General features: G+C 47.7%; 1 protein-coding gene across 5 annotated transcripts in view; it reads left to right on the top strand.

Moving 5' to 3' along the window:
- TM9SF4 (transmembrane 9 superfamily member 4) overlaps nt 1-25,688 on the top strand; it is a 52,494-nt gene that overhangs the window by 17,135 nt on the left and 9,671 nt on the right. Inside the window, exons 2-13 of one of the 5 annotated variants that reach the window (XM_055544732.1) lie at nt 1,574-1,701; nt 2,442-2,555; nt 7,676-7,775; nt 12,686-12,854; nt 12,954-13,083; nt 14,305-14,428; nt 15,707-15,825; nt 15,929-16,040; nt 17,273-17,343; nt 21,933-22,119; nt 22,719-22,800; nt 22,894-22,969. In XM_055544732.1, the coding sequence (XP_055400707.1) occupies nt 2,478-2,555; nt 7,676-7,775; nt 12,686-12,854; nt 12,954-13,083; nt 14,305-14,428; nt 15,707-15,825; nt 15,929-16,040; nt 17,273-17,343; nt 21,933-22,119; nt 22,719-22,800; nt 22,894-22,969 (1,248 nt within the window). In that variant the 5' untranslated portion in view covers nt 1,574-1,701; nt 2,442-2,477. Of the gene's footprint in view, nt 1-1,573; nt 1,702-2,441; nt 2,556-7,675; nt 7,776-12,685; nt 12,855-12,953; nt 13,084-14,304; nt 14,429-15,678; nt 15,826-15,928; nt 16,041-17,272; nt 17,344-21,932; nt 22,120-22,718; nt 22,801-22,893; nt 22,970-25,688 lie in introns of those variants that run through there. The other 4 variants (XM_055544731.1, XM_055544730.1, XM_055544734.1 and 1 more) reach the window with 4 other exon arrangements.

Consider the following 25,688-nt stretch of genomic DNA (forward strand, 5'->3'; position numbering starts at 1 on the left):
AAAGCCCTTGAAGGCAGCCTCACTTGGGCAAGTCTGCTCACCAGAGACAGGGACAACCTTAGGGTCTTCCTGAAGGCTTAGAAAGAAACAGTGGGAGTTGCTGATGGAAAAACATCTTGGAGCCAGCAGGTGGAGTTCCTTCCATACCAAGCTAGAATTGGCTCTAACCCAGGCGTTCGGAACAGTGATGTTTTCTTTTGCCTAATTTATTTCATTATTTTTCTTAATTGGTATAAATTTGTATAATCCCCTAAGAAAAACTGGAAAATACAGATCTGTTGTGCTTAGTCGCTCAGTCGTGTCCAACTATTTGCTACCCCATGGACTGTAGCTTGCCAGGCTCCTCTGTCCATGGGGATTCTCCTGTCAAAAATACTGGAATGGGTTGCCATGCCCTCCCGCAGGGCATCTTCTTCCCAACCCAGGGATCAAACTTAGGTGTTCCGCATTAAAGGCAAACTTTACCATCTGACCCATCAGGGAAGCCCAATTACAGATATACAAAAAAGGAAAACATTGCCTCATTTTCTCAAACATAACTTAAAAAAGAGGAGCAGATCTTGCTGAGCAGGGTTCTATTCCCTAATTTTTCTACTTTAATCTAAAGCTCAGATATTCCTACTGAAAAAATACATCATCCTGTTTAATGACTACATAAAAGGATACCCCATAATTTGACCCATTCCACTAATATTGGATATTTTACTGTTCTAAGTTATGAACTATTTCACTAGTTTAAATAATCCCATGGTGAACATTCTTTTATGTACATTTTGGCATTTTGGCACATTTTTCTGAACATACCTAGAAGTATTGGGTTGTCCAAGAAGTTCGTTTGAGTTTCCTGTCCGAACAGGGTCAAAGAGTGTGCAATTCTGGGGGGCTTTTGTTACAGAGTATTAGATTACCCCCAAAAAAATGTTTCAGTTTATAATCCCTCCAGCCATATGAGAATATCAAAGCAGTGCCATTTTAATAGCTAAAACTAACAGGTATCATCTTGGTATGGTCATTAATTCTAAACCAAATTTCTGAATTGCTTTTGGTTGCAGAAATATTAAGAATCTTGCATATTATGGAAATCATCCTTTGCCGTGTTTCACCTGTTGATCCTTCCTCTAAGATAAATTGTTCTGTGGTTTGTTGATGGTATCTGGATTACCTGTTTTCTGCATCATTTTCAAAAATTTAGAGTTAGCTTATTATTTTTAATTGACTTTTGGATGACAGTTTATATGCCAGTAGTGCAGGATTTGTCTTTCTTGCATTTTATTAACTGGAATTCAGGTTCAGAGAGGAATTAGAGGAAAAGAAAGGACAGGATTTATTTCTCTCACACAAAAACACACCCAATCTAAGGACTGCCCCGTGAGGCCTAGCAAAGAGAGAGCGCCGGAATCTCCTGATGACTGTTCGAGTGGAGGAAGTCCTCCACTTGATGGAGAGGAGGTTGGGTGCTGGTAAGTAGCCCACAGTCAGCAGGCTTTCTGTCACAGAAAGAGAGAATAAAAGTCTGTTTGTTGTTGTTGTTGTATCAAGGCAGGCCCATGCTTCTGAATGCTTCCCTTTGTAGGTGCATAGAGTATCTCCAGAGGGATTTTCAAGGACCTGGTGCTAGTAGTTGTCTGCGGGGAGCTGAAGAAGGAGGAAGATTTGTTTTTCATCGTTGTACCCATTTTTACTGTTTGCATTATTTACTTTGTATGTTTTACTTTTTCAAAATGTTTTAAAATCTAGTTTTTTTTAAAAACTCTCTTACCCATGGTTACGCAATATGTTAACGTTAGAGGAGACTGGGTGAGGAGGCCATTTAGACAGCTAGTCAGTGGGGGCTTCTCTGAGGATTTGAGAGGGGCCTGAATGAATTAAGGGATCGGACATGAGCCGGGCAGGCATCTGTGGGAAGGACGTTCTGGAGGAGGGAATGGTGAAGGTGATGGCCCAGAGGGTGCAGAAGGGCTCACCCTCAAGAAGCAGTAAGAAGGCCAGTGGAGCTGGAGTTGAGGTGGAATATGGGCGGTGGTGGGGTCAGGACAGTTTTGGAGATGGCTTGTAGAAAAATACATTGGTAAATACAAGCTTCCTGACAACGGGAGCCCGTTGCTGCGTAGAGCAGCACGGTTAACAGGACGCTGTGAGCTTTGTTTCCCACTGGCCTGTGGAACAGTGACACACGTGAAACAGTGAAAGGAACATTGCTAGAGGAGTGAGGAGCCCTGGCTCCTGTATTAGTTTGCCCTGATGTTAATTACTGTGCTCAGTCTGTGGCTCATTTCTGGAAGTGCAGAATCTGCCTTGTATCACTTTGGGGGGCATTTGGATGGCAGTTCTTGGGGGAGGTGGAGGTAAGATGGGGTCACTTACAGCAGACATGACAGTGCCACAAAGGGTTGTTCACTTCTTTCCCCTGGTCTGACTGCTGCCTCTCTTCTTCCAAGCAGGATTGGTTGCCGTGGTCCCTACTGCTTTTCTCGCTCATGTGTGACACAGGGGCCTTCTATGTTCCTGGGGTCGCACCAATCAACTTCCACCAGAATGATCCCGTTGAGATCAAGGTAAGTGTGTTCCCGGTCTGTGGGAGCCTCTGTGCTGGGCCAGAGGACCTGGGTGCAGGAACACAGTGAGCGGTCATGTCCCTCTTGTGGTTGCAGAGATCACAGACCAGTTAGCCTGAGAGCAAGAGGGTTCCTGGCTGGAGCTGGAAGGAGTCCGCCCCCGCCACCCCCTGCTCCCCCCACCCCCTGGGGCCCCGCAGTTCCAGGATCTCCTGCTCTCTCTGGGACTCTGTGCGTTCTCTCTCTGTGTTCCTCTCTCTCTTTCTGGCTCCGGCTCTATTTCTGGTTCTTTCTGTGTCTTTGTTTCTCTACTCTTACTTTCACAGGTTTCTCCATTGTCTTTCTCCTATACTCACTTCTGTGTCTTTCTGTCTCTCTTTCTGTGTCTCTGTCTCTCTACCTGCCTCCTCCTTGGTGATGTTTCTGCCTCCCTTTTGGGGCTGTTCCATCCTCCTCTGGGCTTCCCAGGTGGTGCAGTGGTAAAGAATATGCCAGCCATGCAGGAGACTCGAGTTCAATCCTTGGGTCAGGAAGATCCCCTGGAGAAGGCAATGGCAACCCACTCCAGTATTCTTGCCTGGGAAATCCCATGGACAGGGGAGCCTGGCAGGCTACAGTCCATGCAGTCGCAAGGAGTTGGATGCGACTGAGCACACGTGCACGCACATCCTCCTCTCTGTCACCAGCTTTCTCTGCATAATTCATATCATCTGTGTGTACACAGCCTATTATGGATTCTGCTTTTTCAGTTTTAGCTTCTGCCAGGATTCTGTGGTTTAGTATTTCTTAACTATGCACTGCATATCTGAGTGGTGGTATATGAGATGATTTTAAGTTGCTGATAAGTATATTTTAATAACTTTTCTTTTAATTATACTAGAAAATATAGCCATTACTTCAGCTCATGATTTCGTGACTACTGTTGTTGGTTTTCCATTTTTAATCGCGATAAAATCTTTGTTTCTTAAATGAGTGTATTTATCTAAAAATGAATCATACCCAAGCAAATAGTAGAATAAATATTAGGTAGATAGGGCAAGTCAGTACATGAATGATTAGGGTTTGGAAAGCATTGTCCTAAATCAGAGTCCGGGCCACCTCACTTCTTCAGCTTAGGTGCCCACTTCTGTGTCAGTCCCTTGTGACAGGGATTATGGGACAGTCATTTTAAAATATGATTGATAAGGGCCAGTGGACAGGCTGACACCTTGGTTAATGTCTCCTGTAACAACAGACTCTGAGTGGCATTCTCAAAGCCCCAAATAGGGCAGGGGGTTAATGGTGGACCTTTTCGTATTTAGTTTTCCTCAGAATCAAACTCTAAGGTGGAGCTTTGCTACATGAGATTTATTAACTAGGCGCTCAGGGTCAGCACTTGGGAGGGAATGAGGGAAGCAGGACTGAGCAGAGGGAGACCTTGAACTGTGATACAGCAGAGTCCCTTGGAAAACTCTGGCACTGCAGTGGCTGGCCCTGCAAAGCTGTCTCACATTAAGGCGTGAGGACCAGCCACCAGGGGAGGGCTGCGACCTTGTACCAGAGCTCCCAGCTAAAGGAACTCCCCTCTCAGTTCAGTTCAGTCGCTCAGTTGTGTCTGACTCTTTGCGACCCCATGAACCGAGGCACGCCAGGCCTCCCTGTCCATCACCAACTCCCGGAGTCCACCCAAACCCATGTCCGTCGAGTTGATGATGCCATCCAACCATCTCATCCTCTGTCGGCCCCTTCTCCTGCCCTCAGTCTTTCCCAGCATCTGGGTCTTTTCAAAAGAGTCAGCTCTTTGCATCAGGTGGCCAAAGTATTGGAGTTTCAGCCTCAACATCAGTCCTTCCAATGAACACCCAGGACTGATCTCCTTTAGGATGAACTGGTTGGATTTCCTTGTAGTCCAAGGGACTCTCAAGAGTCTTTTCCAACACCACAGTTCAAAAGCATTAATTCTTCGGCATTCAGCTTGCTTTATAGTCCAAGTCTCACATCCATACATGACCACTGGAAAAACCATAGCCTTGACTAGACGGACCTTTGTTGGCAAAGTAATGTCTCTGCTTTTTAATATGCTGTCTAGGTTGGTCATAACTTTCCTTCCAAGGAGTAAGCCATCACCCAAATACAACTGCTCCTAATACTTCTGGATATTTTTCTTAGTCTTTTTCTCTGTGCAATGTTTACAGTGTAGTATACTTGGCATTCTCACACTTCTATAAACACCCAGCTTCTTGACTATATTGGTCCCCCATAGGCAAAATAGTTGAAAATTTTAGTAGTCCTTCAGTTCAGTTCAGTCGCTCAGTCGTGTCCGACTCTTTGCGACCCCATGAATCGCAGCACACCAGGCCTCCCTGTCCATCACCAACTCCCGGAGTTCACTCAAACTCACGTCCATCGAGTCAGTGATGCCATCCAGCCATCTCATCCTCTGTCATCCCCTTCTCCTCTTGCCCCCAATCCCTCCCAGCATCAGAGTCTTTTCCAATGAGTCAGCTCTTTGCATGAGGTGGCCAAAGTACTGGAGTTTCAGCTTTATCATCATTCCTTCCAAAGAAATCCCAGGGCTGATCTCCTTCAGAATGGACTGGTTGGATCTCCTTGCAGTCCAAGGGACTCTCAAGAGTCTTCTCCAACACCACAGTTCAAAAGCATCAATTCTTTGGCGCTCAGCCTTCTTCACAGTCCAACTCTCACATCCATACATGACCACAGGAAAAACCATAGCCTTGACTAGACGAACCTTTGTTGGCAAAGTAATGTCTCTGCTTTTGAATATGCTATCTAGGTTGGTCATAACTTTCCTTCCAAGGAGTAAGCGTCTTTTAATTTCATGGCTGCAGTGATTTTGGAGCCCAGAAAAATAAAGTCTGACACTGTTTCCACTGTTTCCCCATCTATTTCCCATGAAGTGATGGGACCGGATGCCATGATCTTCGTTTTCTGAATGTTGAGCTTTAAGCCAACTTTTTCACTCTCCACTTTCACTTTCATCAAGAGGCTTTTGAGTTCCTCTTCACTTTCTGCCATAAGGGTGGTGTCATCTGCATATCTGAGGTTATTGATATTTCTCCCGGCAATCTTGATTCCAGCTTGTGCTTCTTCCAGTCCAGTGTTTCTCATGATGTACTCTGCATGTAAGTTAAATAAGCAGGGTGACAATATACAGCCTTGACGAACTCCTTTTCCTATTTGGAACCAGTCTGTTGTTCCATGTCCATTTCTAACTGTTGCTTCCTAACCTGCATACAGATTTCTCAAGAGGCAGGTCAGGTGGTCTGGTATTCCCATCTCTTTCAGAATTCTCCACAGTCTATTGTGATCCACAGTCAAAGGCTTTGGCATAGTCAATAAAGCAAAAATAGATGTTTTTCTGGAACTCTCTTGCTTTTTCCATGATCCAGCAGATGTTGGCAGCTTGATCTCTGGTTCCTCTGCCTTTTCTAAAACCAGCTTGAACATCAGGAAGTTCACGGTTCACGTATTGCTGAAGCCTGGCTTGGAGAATTTTGAGCATGACTTTACCAGCGTGTGAGATGAGTGCTTCATAGAGGCCCCCAATTCTCAATCCAACATCTAAAAAAGCTCTGAAACCAGGGTTTTTTAAAATTCATTTTAGGCAAGACCTGACCTGAATTTTTTTTATCGACTTTATTTGTTCCATTTAGTATGATTATTTTTACATTTCTTTGTACAAACAGTCATTGAATGTGGGGTACTACTCCAGACCCAGCTGGGAGGTGTTATAAAACCATGGTATATTATACCAAATTGCTCTCTTAAAATTAGAAAAATTCCTAATTCCAAAACAAGAGTTTTAAGTAAGGATTGGACCTGGATTTTAAAAATTATTTATACTTTCAGATGGTGTATGAAGAATGGTCAATATAGTCTAAACAGCAAAGATAATTTTAGTTGCATTTAAAATTTATTTTTTGCAACATTTTGATTGGTTCTATTTTATCCATGTTTTGGGGAGTAGTCTGTGGCTGTCACTGTTTCTGGAGCTACATTCTTGCGTCAGTTCCTAAATGTTCGCTGTCATGGTCTTCTTAAACTTCATCTTTAATGGTTGCATAATATTTAGTTGAATGACTAGTTTATGATTTAGTGACCGGTTTCCCATTGTGGAGCTTTTAGCTGTCTTTCCACTTTTTCCTCTCTTCTTCCATTGTGCAAACATTTGGTGAGCACCTACTATATGCCTAGATCTGTAGGCATAGTGGTTCATAGGTGAGCAAGATACATATGGTCCTTGCCCTCATGAACCTTAAATCTTAAAGTCCAGTAGGGGAGGCTGATTTCTTTGGGGGGGAAAAAAAATCAAGTAATTATATTTCATCAGACATGCTACAAAAATAACTAGGAGTGTTGAAGTAGAGGAAATGGGGGAATTCCTTTGGTAAGATGATTAGGAAAGGACTCAAAGGTGAAGAATTTCAGCTGAAACGCCAGTTGGCTCAGCAGTAAAGAATCTGCCTGCAATGCAGGAGGAGACAGGGGTTCGATCCCTGGGTCAGGAAAATCCCCTGGAGAAGGGAATGGCAACCCACTCCAATATTCTTGTCTGCAGAATTCCATGGACAGAGGAGCGTGGCGGGCTACAGTCCATAGGGTTGCAAAGAGTCGAACATGACTGAAGAGACTGAGCATGCAAATGTGAGAAGGAGTCAGAGAATCAAGCAAAGAGGATCAGGGTTCCAAGCTGGAGGCAGGAGGCGACTGGTCAGGCTCAAGGAAATAGAGGCAGAAGACCACTGTGGTTAGAAATGAGGAGTGAGCTCTTTGTTCCTGAAGTGTTTTCCCTCATTTGGAGTTACTTCCTTAGGAAAGATATCCAGACGTGAAATTACAGGGTCAAAGAATATCAACATGTTAAGGACTCTGAGTATATGTTGGATTTGGTTGTGATTTTAAACAAAATCTATAATGCAGTCTGAAACTAGTGAGCTGTGAAGTGATTCAGAATTGTCGAGTATATTTATAGTGTACCAGAGTTGTGTCTGCTGCAGTTAGTTGGCTTTTTAGATAATAATACCGAGTATACTGAAGATGAGTGGGTACCAGGGAGGATTCTGGAAAGTCCCCTTGATTTCTGAGTTAAGGAATAACGGCCTCTCTTCTCCCACCAGGCTGTGAAGCTCACCAGCTCTCGCACCCAGCTACCTTATGAATACTACTCGCTGCCCTTCTGCCAGCCCAGCAAAATAACCTACAAGGCAGAGAATCTGGGTAAGTTCTTCTCTGGCACTGCTGTTACCCTGTCCCAAAGAGGAATTCAGATCTTTTCATAGTGATAATAGCAGTTCACCCTTAGATAGCACATACTGTGTGCTGGACGCCATTCTACATAGTTTGTTTATATATTAGCTCATTCAGTCCTCATAACATCCCAAAAGAGGTAGTTGTATTTATTCCCATTTTTACAGATTAAGTAACTTGTCACTGGTTATACTGTAAATTAATAGCTAAGCTGGACTTGAAATCTGTGTAGTCAGGCTTCAGAGTTGGAGCCCTTGGCTCCTGTTCAGACTAGTTCTTCTTGATTTCCAGATATCCCTTTCTGTCTCTCATGGCTTCTGTAACCTGCTCTCCTTTTAATTAAGAGTGAGTGATTATCTCTGGCCCTAATGGAAGCAGACATCACTATAGTTCTTGCTAAGCTGTTCAGGCCTTGCCTCAAATAATATGTGAAGCAGCCAGCACAGTGTCTGGCATATGTGTTCATAAATAGCAGCCATTTTACTTTAATTCAAATAATTCTTCATTTGGTAGAATTTCAGGCATAAAAGAAAAGATGTTTGGAGGACTCTGTTTAGGACGTGATTATTAGTACTTACTCTGTGCCTGTCTCACTTTAAGTCCTGGAGATAAAAAATTGGAAGGATGTCCCTCCATCCCCTGACTTTGAGAAAATGAAGAGACTTTCCTCTTCTCTTACAGCTTAGGGAGAGGGAAGGAGAAAACTGGTTATTGAGCAAGCCCCTAAAAGGGCCACCTTCCCCGTCAGGGCTGCACATGGTTCTGATGTTTCCAGAACCTCTAGCCAGCATCTGTACCTACTGTTGGGTATTGGGCATCCCAGGCCAGCTGGGGCAGACCTTGACCTAAAGCAGGCAACACCGCCAGTCCCCAAGTCTTTCCTGATGCTGTTGAACGGAGGTTGATCTCAGGGCCCAAGCTGTTCCTGCTTACCTGCTGCATACCCTTTTCCTGTTTTTTAAAATAATTGTATTGTTATGTACTTTTGGCCATGCTGGGTCTTTGTTGCTGTATGCAGGCTTTCTCTAGTTGCAGCAAATGGGGACTACTCTCTAGTTGCAGTGCTCGGGCTTTAGCAGTTGTGGCACATGGGCTCAGTGGTTGCATGCGCTCATGGACGCTACAGTGTGGGCTCAGTAGTTGTGCATGGGCTTAGTTGCACTGCAGCACATGGAGTCTTCCCAGACCAGAGGTCAAACCCACGTTCCCTGCATTGGCAGGTGGATTCTTAACCACTGGACCACTAAGCAAGTCCCGCTTACCTTTTTTCTCTCTACACCACGCCATGTTCCCAGCACCTAGCTGCTACCGGGAATCCTGACCTGCTTTGTCCTCCAGACCCCTCACAGCAGCTCCTCCCTTCCCATGAGCCGGTGTGGATTTGTCAACAGCCCAAAATTCCACAGTTGGGCACACCTCAGTGTGATACTAGGTAACCTGAACCTCCGTGAAGCTAGGGAATGTTCCTGCCTCAGGAAATGTAAACTGCAGTGTGCAGAAGTTATCCTGCCACACTGTATCTTATTCCATCTTTGTGTAGTGCCTCCCGCTGTGGCCTAGAGGCTCTTTGAGCAATGGGATCATGTCCTACATTTCTCTGTCTTTCTCTGCCACTTCTGACCCAGCCTCTGACACATTGTTGTCATTCAGTTAAAGTTAAATGTCCTCCCTGAGTGGAGCAGAAACAGCCTTGATTGAATGCCTGTTGGGTTGCAAGCCTTGTTCTCTTTGTCATCATTATCATCACCGTTAATCCTTACATGGCTCTCACAGTGAGCCAGGCATTGTTCTGAGCCTGTCTGTGCTTTAACTTAGCTAATTTTCACAACAGCCCTCTGAAGTAGCTACTCTTAACATCCACTTGTCATGGACAAGGGAAGTGAGCCACAGGAGGTGAAGTCACTCGCCTCAGGTTACTCACCGAGTTGGTGGCAGAGCCCAGGCACTGTGGTTGCAGGGCCCAGAGCCTCAAGCAGCACAGTCCGTGTACTGTCTCTCGGTTCCCACTGTGACTGCGCAGCCAGGTACGCTGGCCTCCATGCCAGAGGAGAGGGCACAGCAGCTTCAGAGGTTTGAAAAAGTTGCTCATGGTCAGGGGGTGGAGATTTTAACCCAGCCTTGTTTTTTTTTTTTAGTATTTATTTTTACTATTTGGCTGCGCCAGGTCTTACTTGCAGCATGCAGGATCTTGAATTGCAGCATCTGGGATCTAATTCCCTGAGCAGGGATAGCCCCTGGGCCCCCTGCATGGGGAGCACAGAGTCTTAGCTACTGGACCACCCGGAAGGTCCCTTAACCCAAGTTTTTTAACTCTAAAACAGTTCTTTCTGTTGGCGGCTCACCTGGTAAAGAATCTGCCTGCATTGTAGGAGACCTGAGTTCTGTCCCTGGGTTGGGAAGATCCCTTGGAGGAGAGCATGGTAACTCACTCCAGTATTCTTGCTTGGAGAATTCCAGGGACAGAGGGGACTTGTGGGCTACAGTCCATGGGGTCACAAAGAGTTGGACAAGACTGAGCAAGTAACACTTTGACTTTCACTTTTCTGTTGTCCAGACTGCCTTTTCCAGAATGGTTCATTTGGGCTGTCTGAGGGCTGTGCTCCTGATTCTCAGATTGGTGCACTGATAAAGATTCATACGGTGGGGGTTTGTGAGGGGACGTCTGTAGCGGATGTGCTAGAGGACAGTGTCGTTCTCTCTTTGAGCGGCCACTTAGCCTGCGGTTCATTTAGTGTGGCTTGCTGACTGCTCCCAGCTTTATAAGTTAAAAGGAATACTTCTCTATTAGAAATGAGCTGTTCTAGACCACTGTGTCCTCCTTCTTGGTTTAAATCTAATTTCTAAATATCGAGAAGTGATACCTGTCTTACTTGATCTGCAGCCCTGTTCCTCTCTCTGTATCTTCTTCCTTTCCTCAAGTGAGTCCCCTGTTGACCTCACTGAAGACAGGTGGGCGGTAGGGCATGTGGTAGAGGAAGGAACCCGGGGACTTGAGCTAGAACTTGGTTGTAGAAGCCTCAGAGTCTTTCTGATATGTACCTGTCCTCACTCATCCTTTGTATCAATCAGCACCAAGCCCCCTAGATTTCACCTCCTTGGTAGCTCCTGAATCGTGTACTTGTTTCCACCCTCCCCACACCCTGGAATGCAGCCACCATCACTGCTCGCTTGCATAGTGCCTGCCATCACCCCAGACACTTCCTTGCATGTCTGATGTTTTCTTGACAAAATAGCCAGACTGATCTGTTACCAGAATCAGATAATGGCCTCTGCTGCCCCATTAGAAACTCTTTATTGATTTTTGTTGCTCTCTGGATGAAGATCAAACTTCTTGTGTGGCCCACAGGCCCGCTAAGGTCCAGCTCTGGCCAGTCTCTCCGGCGCACCTCAGGTCACCCTTGTTGTCTGCACTGCAACCACACAGGCCTCTCAAGTTTACCCTGTCGTCTCCTCTTCCCCCAACTCTTCCCCCGAGAAAGGACCCTTTGCACATACTGTTCCTTCTGTCTAGAATAGTCTTTCCCTATCTTTTTGTCTCTTTAATCCTCCCTTCCTTTAGCGCTCACTTCAAGCATTACTGTTTTCCAAGAAACTGTCCTAGACCTGCTTCCCACATCTAGAGCAAGTTCCTCTCATTATACTATATCTTCTCATTGTCCTGATTATTTAATCAGTGTGTTCCCACTAGACCATAAGTTCCATGAGTATGTCTGTACAGCATTGTGTCTTCAGAGCCCAGCATATAACCAATACCCAGTTTAGGAAGGAACAAATGAGCAAACGAACAAACGACTAGGCCGGGAGTCCCACATCAGGCAGGTCCACTCTGACCGGCAGCCCTTCGACCAGGTGTGGCTTCAGGCATTATTGCCGCCTGTGGGCTTTGGTTGGTCTGCTTCAGCTCGCCCCAGTTCCTCATCATCCCAGTAGAATTGTCAGAATGGCTCCACATGAAAGCACTGTTGGGTTTAGACACTGAATGCTTGGTGCCTGCTCACGGGACACCTGGCAACAGATTTTTCTGAGGTCGTGGGTGTGCAAGGGTGTGCCAGTTCCTTAAGTAAGAAGATGTTTTGGCTAAAAATCTCCGGTGCTGGATTTTACACTACCTCCCTCCCTGCCTAAACCAGGATCTGAAGACACAGAAATAAATTATGTGCCCTTAAAGAGCTCATAATCAGGTAGCAGGGCAGAAACTTAAACCATCAGTACATTGTGCAAAATCACATCACTGACATATGAAAAGGTGCAGAGGTGATGCTGGTGATAAAAGTAGTATTTGTTGCCTTCCTACTCTGTGTCTGGTACTTTATTTCTCACTGTAATCCTGTGAGATGGGTACTATTATCCCCATTTTGCAGATGAGGAAATTGAGCCTCGTCGAGGTTAAATTACTTTCCAGGACTGCTGAGCTAGTAAGCTGCAGAGCCACGGTTCAGTAATCTTCGCTTCACCATCATACAATGCTCCCTCTGTGCTGAGGACAGTCCAAGGAGAGAGACGAGCTGAGCCTCAAGGAGGTCAGGAAGGGCTTCCAGAGAGTGGAATAATAGCTGAGCCTGCAGGTTGAGAAAGTTTCCCGGGAATGTGGGGCAGGGATTAGCAAAAGAAATGATAGTGCGGCTCAGAGGCATGGAGTGATGGGGAATGTTTGATGTGCCCTGAAGAGTCTAGGGGTACTAGAGCACAAAAGGGAGGAGGGGGCAACAGGTGGGGTCAGGTGGGCAAGCTTGGCCTGAACAGGCGGGGTAGCACATTGAGTGTGCCAGGCTGCAGGACTGCTGGAAGCCTTCCAGGTGGGCCCTGTGTCTCCGTGGGTCTGCTGACCTCAGCAACCTCGGGGCTGAAGCTCTGAGCTCCATCTGTCTCTCTTATGGCAGGAGAGGTGCTGAGAGGGGACCGGATTGTCAACACCCCTTTCCAGGTTCTCATGAATAGTGAGAAGAAGTGTGAGGTTCTGTGCGGCCAGTCCAACAAGCCAGTGACCCTGACCGTGGAGCAGAGCCGGCTCGTGGCTGAGCGGATCTCAGAGGACTACTACGTCCACCTGTGAGTTGTCCCCTGCTCCCCGCCAGCCTCAGGTTCCCGGAGGGGAGGGCCCTGAGGGAGCGGCGGTCCGAGGGACTGAGCGGGGCCTTGGGTTTCCAGCATTGCCGACAACCTGCCCGTAGCCACCCGGCTGGAGCTCTACTCCAACCGCGATGGTGACGACAAGAAGAAGGAGAAAGATGTGCAGTTTGAACACGGCTACCGGCTCGGCTTCACAGACGTCAACAAGGTACTGGAATGCCCTAGTGTGCTCAGAGGGCCGGGGAGCCACGCCCCAAAGTCATGAACACTTGGGGCCACAGAGGAGGGGGAAACCTGCAGCTCTAGGCTTATAACAGAAAATACAGGGATGGCAGGGCAAGTTCCTGCTGGTGCCCCCAGGTGTGGTCTGTCGGAAGTTTGGGTACTGGTGGGCAGGGCACTAGCAGATGCTGCAGAGGAAGTGGAAAGCGCAGTGCCTAAAACCTCAGATTCTGTATAACTATATGATCATATGGATTATAAGAGTAATTCTGCCCACCCCACCCCCACCTCCAAAAAAAATCTGGAATTTCGTCAGTGTGTTAGAGAGCGAGCTAAGTGGTGGTCAAGAGCATACAGGTTGTCTGGGTTTTGAATCCTGCCTTACTAGTTGATGAGGGACCCTAATCCTACTTCTCTGACCTCTCTAAGCTTTGTGTTCCTTTTCTATAAAATGCATGTGATAGCCATACCTGCCCTTTAGGGGGTCCTGCAGAGTGTATCAGATAATCTGCGTAAGCACTCTGCAGCACAGCCACTGAGAAATACGCCAGTGGTGCTGATTGTAATGGGGATTCTCTTATATTTGTCATTTTCTAAACTGAACACATATTACTTAGGGAATAAAGAACAAGCACATTTCTTTCGAGGCACAGTCACTGTCCTCCAAGGGCTTCTGTCATAATGGGCGAGAACTGACAGTGTGAGACCCTGGATCTCAAGTCCCAGTTCCAGTCCCACAGGCAGTGCCAGAGGAGTTCGCAGGGAGTGTACGTGCATTCAGGTTGTCACGGAGGAGGTGGGCCTTGAAAACTAGATAGGCTTGAGCTTCGTGAAGTCGGGACAACATTCTAGATGAAGTGAACGCTGTGAACGTAGTTCAGGGTGGGGACCGTTCATGAGGCAGGGAGAGATCCAGGGGAGCAGGTGAACTAACCTGTCTGAGAAGGTGACGACAGCCCAGTATGTCAGGGTTACAGGACAGAGGGCCTTGAATCCCAGCCTGTGGGATCTGGACTTTAGTAAGCCCCACTGAGGCCTGGAGGGTTCGCGAGTAGCGGACTGCTATGAGAGCAGCGTATTTGGAAGGTTGGTGCGGCTGGGTTTGTTAAATGCGGGAAGGGACCGAATACCTGGCCGGCCTGCCTGTGTGGGTTTGCTGGTGGTTCCCTGGCTCCAGCTCCTTCGTCCCCTCTGTTGCTCTGCTCAGATCTATCTGCACAACCACCTCTCGTTCATCCTCTACTACCACCGGGAAGACCTGGAAGAGGACCGGGAGCACACGTACCGCGTCGTCCGCTTCGAGGTGATTCCCCAGAGCGTCAGGCTGGAGGGTGAGTGGGTAGGTGTGGCCAGGGGGCAGGGCTGGGCGGGCCTGGGCTCCCACACCCAGGGTCTCTGCGCCCTTGACTCCCGACGTGGCTGATAGGGGCCCAGCCAAGCTAGGGTCACTGCATTCCTGTTAGAGAAAGCAGGGACAAGGGGAGAGCTGACATGCGGAGCCCTGGCCTGGCACCTACCAGTTGACCCACTCCTGGCCACTGGGGAGGTGTGTGCTGATTATGTTGGGAACCAGAGGCTCAGAGAGCTTGGCGGCTTGGCCACGACCAAACAGCAATCGGGCTTGGCTGGGCCCATCATAAGAACCAGCCAGCTCAAAAACAAGGGGCAGAGGTACAGACCGAGCTGTTGGGCAGCCAATCTCAGTGTTTGTGCTTCTGCGGGTGAGTGATTGGCGTAGACTAAAGTTGGCCCAGGGTCAGCCGTCCTCTGGGAATTTGAGAGCCCAGGCCCAGCCCTCCGGGCCTGACTGACCTAGTCCACCTTCACCTCGCCTGGCAGCCCTTGCTCACCACAGAGCGCACTTCCACTTAGTAGGCCTGGTCTTCTGTCCACCGAGGTGGTGGGTTTCGGGATTTTTTTTTTTAAGGTGTGGAACCTGGTATTCAAACAAACAAAATCATACTCAGAAGTCTCTTGTAAAACGTAGACCCTGTGCTTTCGGGGCGCAGACTGCCTCTCCTCCCGCCAGTGTCGTGGGCACAGCCTGACGTTTACTGTGTGAGTGTTTGACAGCAGCTGCTGCCCCCATGGTTCTTCGAGGTTAGAGACCCTGTCTTCTTTTCTCACTGTTTTTAGCCCAGTACCAGGCAGATAGTAGGCGCCTGCTTATTGTATGTTTGTTACTGAATGAATGGACGATGGCAGGATGAATGGATGAGTAAATGAAGGGAGAAAGTGACTGAGGACTGATTGCTAGAGCGCCGGGACTCTGGGGACTGAATGAGCGAGGAAGCGTGTGAGACAGTGGGCTGGCGGTGTTTGCGTGTTGAATGGGACTGACTGAACGAGCAGGTGGATATTTGCTATGAGTGAAGAAAGAATTTGTTTGACTAAACAGGGACTCAGACCCACTCCCGCACACAGCTCTCTGCAACCCCTGAGGCTCTTTGAAAAGTCAGGGCTCCAGGGAGCACAGTTTTAAAGCTGGTGTTGCCAGCTCTTCCTAGCCTCTTCTCAGCAGCACACCACCCCTGTGTACGCCTCCAGAACAGTCCCTGGGTAGTGGCACCTGCCCTCCCAGGAACAGACTGAGTCTCTGTCTCTCGCAGACCTCAAAGCAGACGAGAAGAGCTCATGCACCCTGCCTGAGGGTACCAACTCCTCGCCCCAAGAAATTGACCCCACCAAGGAGAATCAGCTGTACTTCACGTACTCTGTGCACTGGGAGGTGAGAAGGGGCTGCAGCCGCAGCTGTAGGGGAGGAGGGCTCGGCCGGGCGGGAGAGGTCAAGCAGGAGGCTTGGCTCTCAAGCACTTCCTCCCCACCGCCAGGAAAGTGACATCAAGTGGGCCTCTCGCTGGGACACTTACCTCACCATGAGTGATGTGCAGATCCACTGGTTTTCTATCATTAACTCCGTCGTGGTGGTCTTCTTCCTGTCAGGTGAGAGCTGTGGGCTGGAGGGTGGAGAGAACAAGGGCCTGAGGTGTCACATGGCTCACGGGGGACTTCTAGGTTGTTCTTGGAGCCCAGTGTAGGTCAGAAACGGACATCAGGGCTCTGTGGGGGCATCAGGTACACAGAGGTGAACAAGACTCAGCCTCCACTCTAGAGAGCCCCCCGGGGAAGACCGCGCCTCTCTTCACACACACCTTCGTTGGTTCATTCAACAAGGGTTCGTCATTGCTCACCCTTTTGGGGCCCCAGCCACATGCTGGATATGGTGTTGAGCAAAACTAACCCAGCCTCTGCCCTCACCGTCTATACTCGGGTGGCAGGAGAGAGACAGAAAAGCCCCGGACTGATGGAATTCCAGGTAGTGCTAAGTGCTAAGTGCTAAGTGAGGAGAGGGTGAAGGCTGCCTTAGAGAAGACCTCTCTGAATGAGGAGCTGTATTCAGAGACCCAGGGAAGGACTCTTCTAGCCAGGGTCACATGGCCCTGCTGTGGGACAAACTTGGTGAGAAGCCAGATGACATGAAGGCGGGAGGGCAGGGGACATAACTGATCTTTTCAGTATCAGAGAGGAAGTAAAGATAATGTTGTCTTCATTAAACGTTTAGCCCGGGACCAGCTGTGGTGCTAATTAACACTTCACAAGCCTCCCCCCTCCTTCCAGCCAAGCCTAAAAGCAGTAAGTTAGCTCAGGGTCTGATAATCCGTTGTCTTAGCTGCTATACCGCTGCCTGAGAGAAACAGCTCGTGCCAGGGCCGATGGGGGCCTCTGAACTGTTTAGGGTGTGTCGAGAGGAGATGTCTTGAAATGTGAAATGAGTAGCCTGGGTTATAGGCATACAGGTGAGGGGGAGATGGGCCATGACCTGATAACCAAAAGCAATAAATAACCAGAGAGGTGAGCCTGGGGAAGTTAGAAGGACCAATCACTGGATGAATAGGGATGCTGTTCTCCCTAGAGTGGAAGCAGTGTCCTATGACAGCCTCCACCAATCCCAGCAGCTCATTCCTCCCCCCGACACTTGAGGGGGTGACGCTCTGTTTGCTCCTCCCCTGGTCACTGAGCTGGAGCCCTGCCCAGGAGAGGACCTGAGGCCACTGCGTAGCCAGTACCCACTGAAGAAAGCCACACATGTCGGGGGGACCAGCAGCACAGAAGACTCAGCTGGCAATGCTGACGGCTTCTCTTCTCCCCACCCCCCGCCACCCCATTTGTTTCAGGCATCCTGAGCATGATTATCATTCGGACCCTGCGGAAGGACATCGCCAACTATAATAAGGAGGATGACATTGTACGAGGTCTTGGCTGGGGAGGGATGGACTTGCAGAGGGAGGGTGGTCTAGCAGTAGAGCTCCAGGCCTCCCAGACGAGGACTGGGGATCGGGGTGGAGGGTTGTGTGATCATTCATAGCATAAACCTTGAAAGTATTGAAAAGGAAAACAAACGTTTAATGACTCAAAGTGATTGGGATAGATTTTCTCATTTTATTTTGCTTTATTTTATTTTATGTATTTATTTTTGTCTGTGCTGGGTCTTCATTGCTCCATACAGACTTTCACTAGTTGTGGCAATTGAGGGCCGCTCTCCATTGCAGTGTGAGGGCTTCTCATTGTGGTGGCTTCTCTTTTGCAGAGCACAGACTCTAGGGCACACGGGCTCAGTTGCCCTGCAGCATGTGGCATCTTCCCAGGCCAGGGATTGAACCTTTGTTTCCTGCATTGGCAGGCAAATTCTTAACCACTGGACCACCAGGGAACCCCAGCTTTCTAATTTCCAAGCTTTCATAATGGAAGAAAACTGGATTGATTTATTTGATTGATATTGATTTGACATACATAATAATCCTTTATGTCAAAATAAACAAAACAGAAAAGTGAAATGGCAAACAATATATGCAACAAATTTTTTAGAAGATGATAGTTATACAATATTGTGAAGTAATTATCCTCCAATTAAAAATAAATGTTTTTAAAAAGGAAGATGATGGTTAAAAGAACTGGTATAAAAAAACACTAAAATTCTCTAATGTGCTAATGAACAAAAAATACAGACAAGGATACATGGCTAATAAACATGTAAAAAAGTGTTTTTATCTTAGGCATAAGTCCCCAACATGGGCTTCCGTGGTGGCTCAGTGGTAAAGAATCCACCTCCCAATGTAGGAGACGCCGGATCAATCCCTGGGTCGGGAAGAGCCCCAGTAGAAGGAAATGGCAATACATTCCAGTATTCTTCCCTGGGAATTCCCATGGCTAGAGGAACCTGGCAGGCTACAGCCCATGGGCTTTCAAAAAAGTTGGACACAACTTAGCAACTAAACCACAGCATCAAGCCCCGCACATGCAGTTTCAATCATCAGAAGACGGTTCTGGACCTTCAAATTAGCACAGCTCTGTATATATAGTATTAATTGTTGGCAAGGTTAATGTGAAATAAGCACCTTTCATGCCACCTGTACAAGTGTAAACTGGTAATTTTCTGAAAAGTAGTTAATTGACAGTAAGTTTCATAAACTGTCAAAAAGTTAACTTTTCTTTTTTTTTTTTAATTTTTGGCTTCACCATGTGGCATGTGGGATCTTAGTTCCCTGAGCATCAAAACCACAAAAATTTGATATAGAAATATTTATAGCAGACTTGTTCATAATTTAAATAAACTGAATATAGCCTGATATCCGATAATAATAACTTGGTTATAGTATAATAAAGCTGTACAATGAAAAACTCTACAGCTATTAAATAATAATTGTAGAGAGTGTTTACTGACATGAGGTAATGCTCATGACCATCCCTCAGCTGAAAGTAACCAAGTAAATACAGTATGATCCCAGTTTTACTGTTAAAAGCTATATACACATACACACATGTACATATCTGAAGGGCTAAGGAAATAGATCAAAACACAGTATTATTAAATATGTAAATCATTTTTATATTTTTCTGGTTTTAGTTTTTAATCCTTAAATGTTTACGAGTTTTATATTTTTTCTTCAATCTTTCTGGATTTTTAAAAAATTGTGATACACATTTACTACTTTTTGTTCATTTGAGTATCATACTAAAGAATTTTTTTTTTTTTACTTTATTACACATGTAAGAGCACATACAGACATACCCAGAGATATTGTGGACTCAGTCCTAGGCCATCACAATAAAGTGATTATTACAGTAAAGCAAATGAGACAAATTTTTGGTTTCCCAGTGCATGTGAAAGTTATGTTTATACTATACTGTTGTCTATTTAGTGTGCAGTAGCAGTATGTCTAAAGAAGTACCTTAATTTAAAAATAGGGCTAAAAAATGCTAACCAACATCTGAGCCTTTATCTAGTCATTATCTTTATCTGGCCTCAATGTTAATGGCTACTGACTGATCAGAGTGTTGGCTGCTGAAGCTTGGGGTGGTTGTGGCAATTTCTTAAAATAAGACAGCAGTGAAATTTGCTGAATTCTCAGAGCATCTTCACCAGGAGTAGATTCCATCTCAAGAAATCATTTTCTTTGCTCATCCACAAGAAATAGCCCCTTACCTGTTAAAATTTTATCATGAGATGGCAACAATTCAGTCCAGTCTTTAGGCTCCACTTCTAGTTCTCTTGCTGCTTCCACTGCATCTGCAATTACTTCTGAAATCTTGAACCTCACAATTTCATCCATGAAGCTTGGAATCAACGTCATCAATGTTCATATTTTGACCTCTTCCTATGAATCAGTAATGTTCTTAATGGCATCTAGAATGATGAATCCTGGGACTTCCCTGGTGGTCCAGTGGTTAAAACTCCATGCTTCCAGTGCAGGGTGCGCAGGTTCAATCTCTTGTTGGGGAACTAAGATTCCACATGGCACAGTTTAGCCAAAAAAAAAAAAAAAAAAACCAACAGCATTAGAATGGTGAATCCTTTCCAGAAGGTTTTCAATTTACTTTGCCCAGATCCATCAGAGGAATCACACTGTCTTACAGCAACTTTAGGCTTATGAAATATGTTTCTTAAATAAGACTGCAAAGTCAAGACAATGCCTTGACCCATGGGCTGTAGGATGGACGTTAGTGGGCATGAAGATGACATTAATCTCATTGTACATCTCCAGCAGAGCTCCTGGATGATCGGGTACTTTGTCAATGAGCAGTAATACTTTGAAAGGAGTCTTTTTTTTTTCTGAGCAGTAGGTCTCAACAGTGGGCTTGAAGTATTCAGTAAACCACATTGTAAACAGATGTACTGTCATCCAGGCAGAGTGGATTTAACGTAATTCTTCAAGGCCCCAGAATTTTCAGAGTGGTAAATGAGCACTGGCTTCAACTTAAAGTCACCAGCTACTGAGCCTGTAACAGAGAGTCAGGCTGTCCTTTGAAGCCAGGCATTGACTTCTGCTCTCTAGCTATGAAAGTCAGAGGTGGCATCTTCTTCCAATCGAAGGCTGTTTCGTCTATATTGAAAGTCTGTTCAGTGTAGCCACTGTTAATGTAGCTAGATCTTCTGGATAACTTGCTGCAGCTTCTCCATCATCACTTGCTGCTTCACTTTGCATTTTTTTTTTTTTTTTTCACTTTGCACTTTTATGTTATAGAGATGGGCTTCTCTCCTTAAACCTCATGAACCAACCTCTGCTAACTTCAGACTTTTCTTCTGCAGCTTCCTCACCTCTCAGCCTTCACACAATTAAAGAGGGTTGGGCCTTGCTCTGAATGAGGCTTTGGCTTAACGGGATCTTATGGCTGGGTTGATCTTCTCTCCAGACCACTCAGACTTTCTCCATAACAGCTATAAGACTGCTTTGCCTTCTTATTCCTATATTCGCCAGAGTTGCACTTTTAATTTCCTTCAAGAACTTTTCTTTTGCTTTCACAACTTGGCTGAATATTTCGTGCAAGAGGTCTAGTTTTTGGCCTGTCTGAGCCTTTGACAGGCTTTCCTGTCTAAGCTCAATCATTTCTAGCTTTTGATTTAAAGTGAGACACATGTAACGCTTCCTCTTACTTACACATTTAGAGGCCATTGTAGGGTTATTAATTGGCCTAATGTCAATATTATACCTCGGGGAATAGGGAAGCTGAAGAAGAGGGAGAGAGATGGAGCAGCTTGTTGATGGAGCATTCAGACCATACGTTTATTGTTTGCTATCTTTATGGGCACAGTTTATGGCAGCCTCAAACTGTTGCAGTGGTAACATCAAAGATCACTGATCCTCAGTGGTCCAGTGGCTGGAACTCCAGCTCCCAATGCAGGGAGCCCAGGTTCCATCCCTGGTCAGGGAACTGGATCCCACATGCTGCAACTAAAGGTTCTGTGTGCTGCCACCTGTGTGCCACTGCTAAGACCTGGTGCTGCCAACTAAATAAATAAAGAAAAGATTACTGAGAATAGATCACCATAACAAATATAATAATAATGAAAAGTTTTGAGATATTGCAAGAATTACTAAAGTGTGATGCCGAGACATGAAGTGAGGAAATGCTTTTGGAAAAACGGTGCCGGTAGACTTGCTTGACGCAGGTTGCTACAGACCTTCGATTTGTAAAAATTACAGTATCTGTGAAGTGCTGTAAAATGAAGCACAGTAAAATAAGGTGTGTTTATATCATTTTTATAATCAGTAAAAAAACCCAAAAACTTGTAAATATATCACTCAAAAACTATCACAGGGTTTTAGTGTGTTGGTTTACATTATTTTTTCATGCAGTAGGTTTGTGGCATGTGGGGAGGAAATTTTCCTTTCATACGGCTGTCTGCTCATGTTAGTGGTCTCCTTTCCCCATGTGACAGTCCTCTGGGAAGTACTTTCTCACTCACACTCCTGTGTAAGAGTGGAGCTGGTTGACACATCTGAGGGACCCTCAGCCCCGATCAGAGGATGTGGGTCCTAGGGGTGGTCCTTGCAGGAGCTGCCTCCTCGGAGCCCAGGAAGAGCCTCACTGTCTGGCCCTTTGCTGCAGGAAGACACCATGGAAGAGTCTGGCTGGAAGCTGGTGCACGGTGATGTCTTCAGGCCCCCGCAGTACCCCATGATCCTTAGCTCCCTGCTGGGCTCGGGCATTCAGCTCTTCTGTATGATCCTCATTGTCATCTGTGAGTGGCCCTGCGGGGCTAGGGTCGGGCGGGGGGAGAAGCACAGGCCTGAGTCTGAGAGAGGAGTAGGCTTCCCTTCCTGGGGCAGAGGGACGTGTCAGCATCTCTGGGCCAGACAGAAGCATCTGTCCCGGCAGAAGGGCTGGTCCTCTCAGCCAGAGGCTCCAGCGCTTTGCTGCTCAGATGTTGCCAGCACCATCCATAGCCCGCGCACAGCCACCCTGCCACTGAAGCCACGGATTAGCATGGGGAGGTTGGCCTCCTTTTGCAGCCAGGCATTATATGACCTACCCCTTTCCATGCCAGGATTAGACTGGAATCAGGTCTCTTTTCTCAGAAAACACCCCCCAAAATGCTTATATAGTGGCTCTAGGCAGTGCTGAAGTCAGTCTGCCCACTTTTCTTTTTTTGCTGATGTATAGTAACTGCTGCACCCCTCTGAACCCCAGCTAAGACCCAGTCTTCTCCTGTAGAGAGGAGGGCCGAGGGAGAAGGGAGCCTCACCTAGCCTCACCTGCGCCAGGGCCCTGTCAGCCAGCCTGGATGGGGCCCTGGGGTTTGGAGACCCTGACTTTCCCTCTCTCCCATTCCCTCCTCAGTTGTGGCCATGCTCGGAATGCTGTCACCCTCTAGCCGGGGAGCACTCATGACCACGGCCTGCTTCCTCTTCATGTTCATGGGGTAGGTGTGTCTGAGGGGCTCGGGGCTGACTCAGGTGGCCTCTGCTTCAGCTAACAGGTCTCCTTGGTGTGGAACCCCGCCATTTCCCCACAGGGTGTTTGGTGGATTTTCAGCTGGCCGTCTGTACCGCACTCTGAAGGGCCATCGGTGGAAGAAAGGGGCCTTCTGCGTAAGTGTCCCAAACCTCCTCCCTGTGCTGGTGGGGAGCCGAGGCGCTTCCTCCTGGGCTCCTTGGGAGCAGCAGAGGCATGTCCTGGGGGATGTTCAAGGCCAGAGGCTGGGCAGCAGCACGAGGGGTGGGAGGGGTGCACCCAAGGAGGAGCCCTGGGCTCTCACCTCACCCATGGGTGCTTACCTCTGAAGGCCTTAGTTGCCACATTGATGAAAAGAGGGAACTGAAATGTGATTTTTAGCCTGCGTTGTCCCATGGCTCAAGAACAAGTAGAAATAGGGGGTTCAGAATAATAGGAGTTGGGCACCAAGCCCAGGTGTCAACAGTTTAAGGTCAAAACCTGATCAGCAGGGCTGCCAGGAGAACACCCTGTCCAGCAGAGTAAAGGGAGAATTACCTACCACAGGCAGGAGAGGCCGGGCCCCACATCACTGTCAGCCTGCTTGCCAGCCTTGGTGCCGCCGTTCCTCTTGAGGAAGGTCAGCTCCTGATGATCGCTGTCCTGGTGGTGAGGAGAATTCTTGGCAGCAGAAAAGAGGAGAACACCTGGGAAACAGGAGGACAACTAGGAGTCCTGAGCCCCTTCTCCTAGAGCAAGTGAGCCCTTAGAGGACCAGGGAAACCCCTGGTGCCAAACTGGGAAAAGCCTCTAGACCCAGCCTTCTGAAACCAAGCTCAGGGGAACTCAGGCTAGCCCAACTCTGGCTAATACCCTGGCACTTAGTAATCCCTCAGTATGGAAGAGCTTCAGTTGTTCTGGAAAGATCAAAAAAGTTCCCTGAGTTCATCACGCATCAGGTGTTTTTCTCGGGCTACTATGAATGCTTGATGCATCGGATGTTTTCCTTGGGCCGCTGTGTACTGAGAGCCAGGGATCTTGAGAACTGTAAAACCCAGCCCTCTTCTCCCCTGGTGAGACTTTCCTGATGAAGTCTCCCACCAGATAGCCTCCAAGTCTCCCTGGGTGGGTCCCAGCACAAACCCTGTCTGCCGGCATCCACCTAGGCCCCGAGGCAGACAACCTGGGTGGCTGCCTTTCCTCCTCCAATCCTATGACCCCCTGCCTCCCCTCAGCCATGAAGTGTGGATGGTTCTCCTGCCAACTAGTGCATGAATTCCTTCCCACCTCCATCCCCAGGACTCTTGGCCACGTTCAGGCGTCTTTGCCTTTCTCATGGACCCTTGGCTATGCTAGACCTCCCCATTTTCTCTGCAAGATTGTGACCCGTCTCTGGTGTGGAGCTCTGCCTCCCTTCCCAGGCGGGCCTCTGCTCCAGTCATGCAGGTGTATGACCATGCCTCTCCTCTGGCACCTGTGTGGGTGGTTAAGTCTTAGCCTCCTCTTCCTCCCCCGATTCTGACTTCAGTGTCCTCTTTGGCACCCCAGAGGGGCCGGGGCACAGCCTTGTGCCTGTGAGTGCCACGTGTGTTGTTCTCCATTTGTGGATATGAACTTTTTCCCTGTTCTTCCTAATATCTAGCACAGTGGCCAGTCCATAAATTTCAGCCTGGAGGATAGACAGGGAATTCCCTGCTACACAGCAGAATAAACCAGGACAGACAGAAAGGAGGAAATGACATGTGAGCTGGGCCTTGGAGAGGACAGTTTCCATTGGATGGAAGCAGCCAGCAGGGCAGCCTCAAGTTCTGGAATCTCCGGGATCCCAGTCCTGGCCCAGTTCTCTCCTTGGTTGGTATCCTTGGCCAGCTCTCTGAGCCTTGGTTTCCTCATCTATCCAGTGGGGGCTGGTGTCTCCAGGTGGTTGTGCGGATGCAAGGAGACTGCACATGGCAGGTGGCCAGTGCAGCACTGACACTCAGGAAGCGGATGCCTGAGATGCTATTAACTGTACCTTTGGTAAAGGGCAAGGGTCAGAGACTGGAGGGGCAGTGGCCAGTTAGTGAGTGTGGGAGGCTACGGACCAAAGATAAATAAAACTGGCCGTGAGGCTGAGTGCCAGATTGCAGGGCGCCTCGGGCATCGTGGCGGGCGACTCTCTTGGGTGCTCGGACAGCCACAGTAGTGAAGGAGGCTCAACTGTGAGTCTAGAGCTTTGGTTCACTGCCTGAGCCCCAGCCCCGGAGATCCTGACTGCAGAGACTGCCCCACAGGGTGTCAGAAGTGGGACCTCTGCAGTCAGACAGACAGCCGGGGTCTGAACCTCTGCTGCACCCTTAGCTGACTGTGTGAAGTTGGCATGCGGGTTATTTAATGTCACTGGGCCTCAGTGTCCTCTTCTTAAAAAGAGATAGTGGAGGTCCTTCCCATCTAGGCCTGTAGGTTAGGTGAGATCATGCATTTGGAGGCAGCATCTGCCGCCCTTAAGACTCAGTTAAAGCTTCCCCACCACTCTAGACAGTTTGGGTTGAGGTGCAGACCAGTGTGTTTAGTAACAGCTTTATCTGGTCATTCCTATTCAACAAATGCTTACTGAGCACACTGTGCTCTGAGTGCTGGGAGCACATCGGTGAGCAGGACACGGTCCTCCCAAGACCTCACGTCTGTGAGGGTCACACAGCATGAGATCACGAACTTGAATGAGGGCAAGGGAGGAGCGGTCCAGGGATCTAAAAGGACAGGGCAGGAGGCCCGCGTAGTCTAGAGGTCAGGGAGCGCTTTCTGGAAGGGATTATCTTGGTGCTGAGTCCTCCAGGACAGGAGGGCTTGGGAACCTGTAGTCTGGGTGCCCCGACTAGGGAGCAGTTGAGAGCCCCC

The sequence above is a fragment of the Bubalus kerabau genome, chromosome 13, assembly GCF_029407905.1.
Source record: "Bubalus kerabau isolate K-KA32 ecotype Philippines breed swamp buffalo chromosome 13, PCC_UOA_SB_1v2, whole genome shotgun sequence".
Lineage (NCBI taxonomy): Eukaryota > Metazoa > Chordata > Mammalia > Artiodactyla > Bovidae > Bubalus > Bubalus kerabau.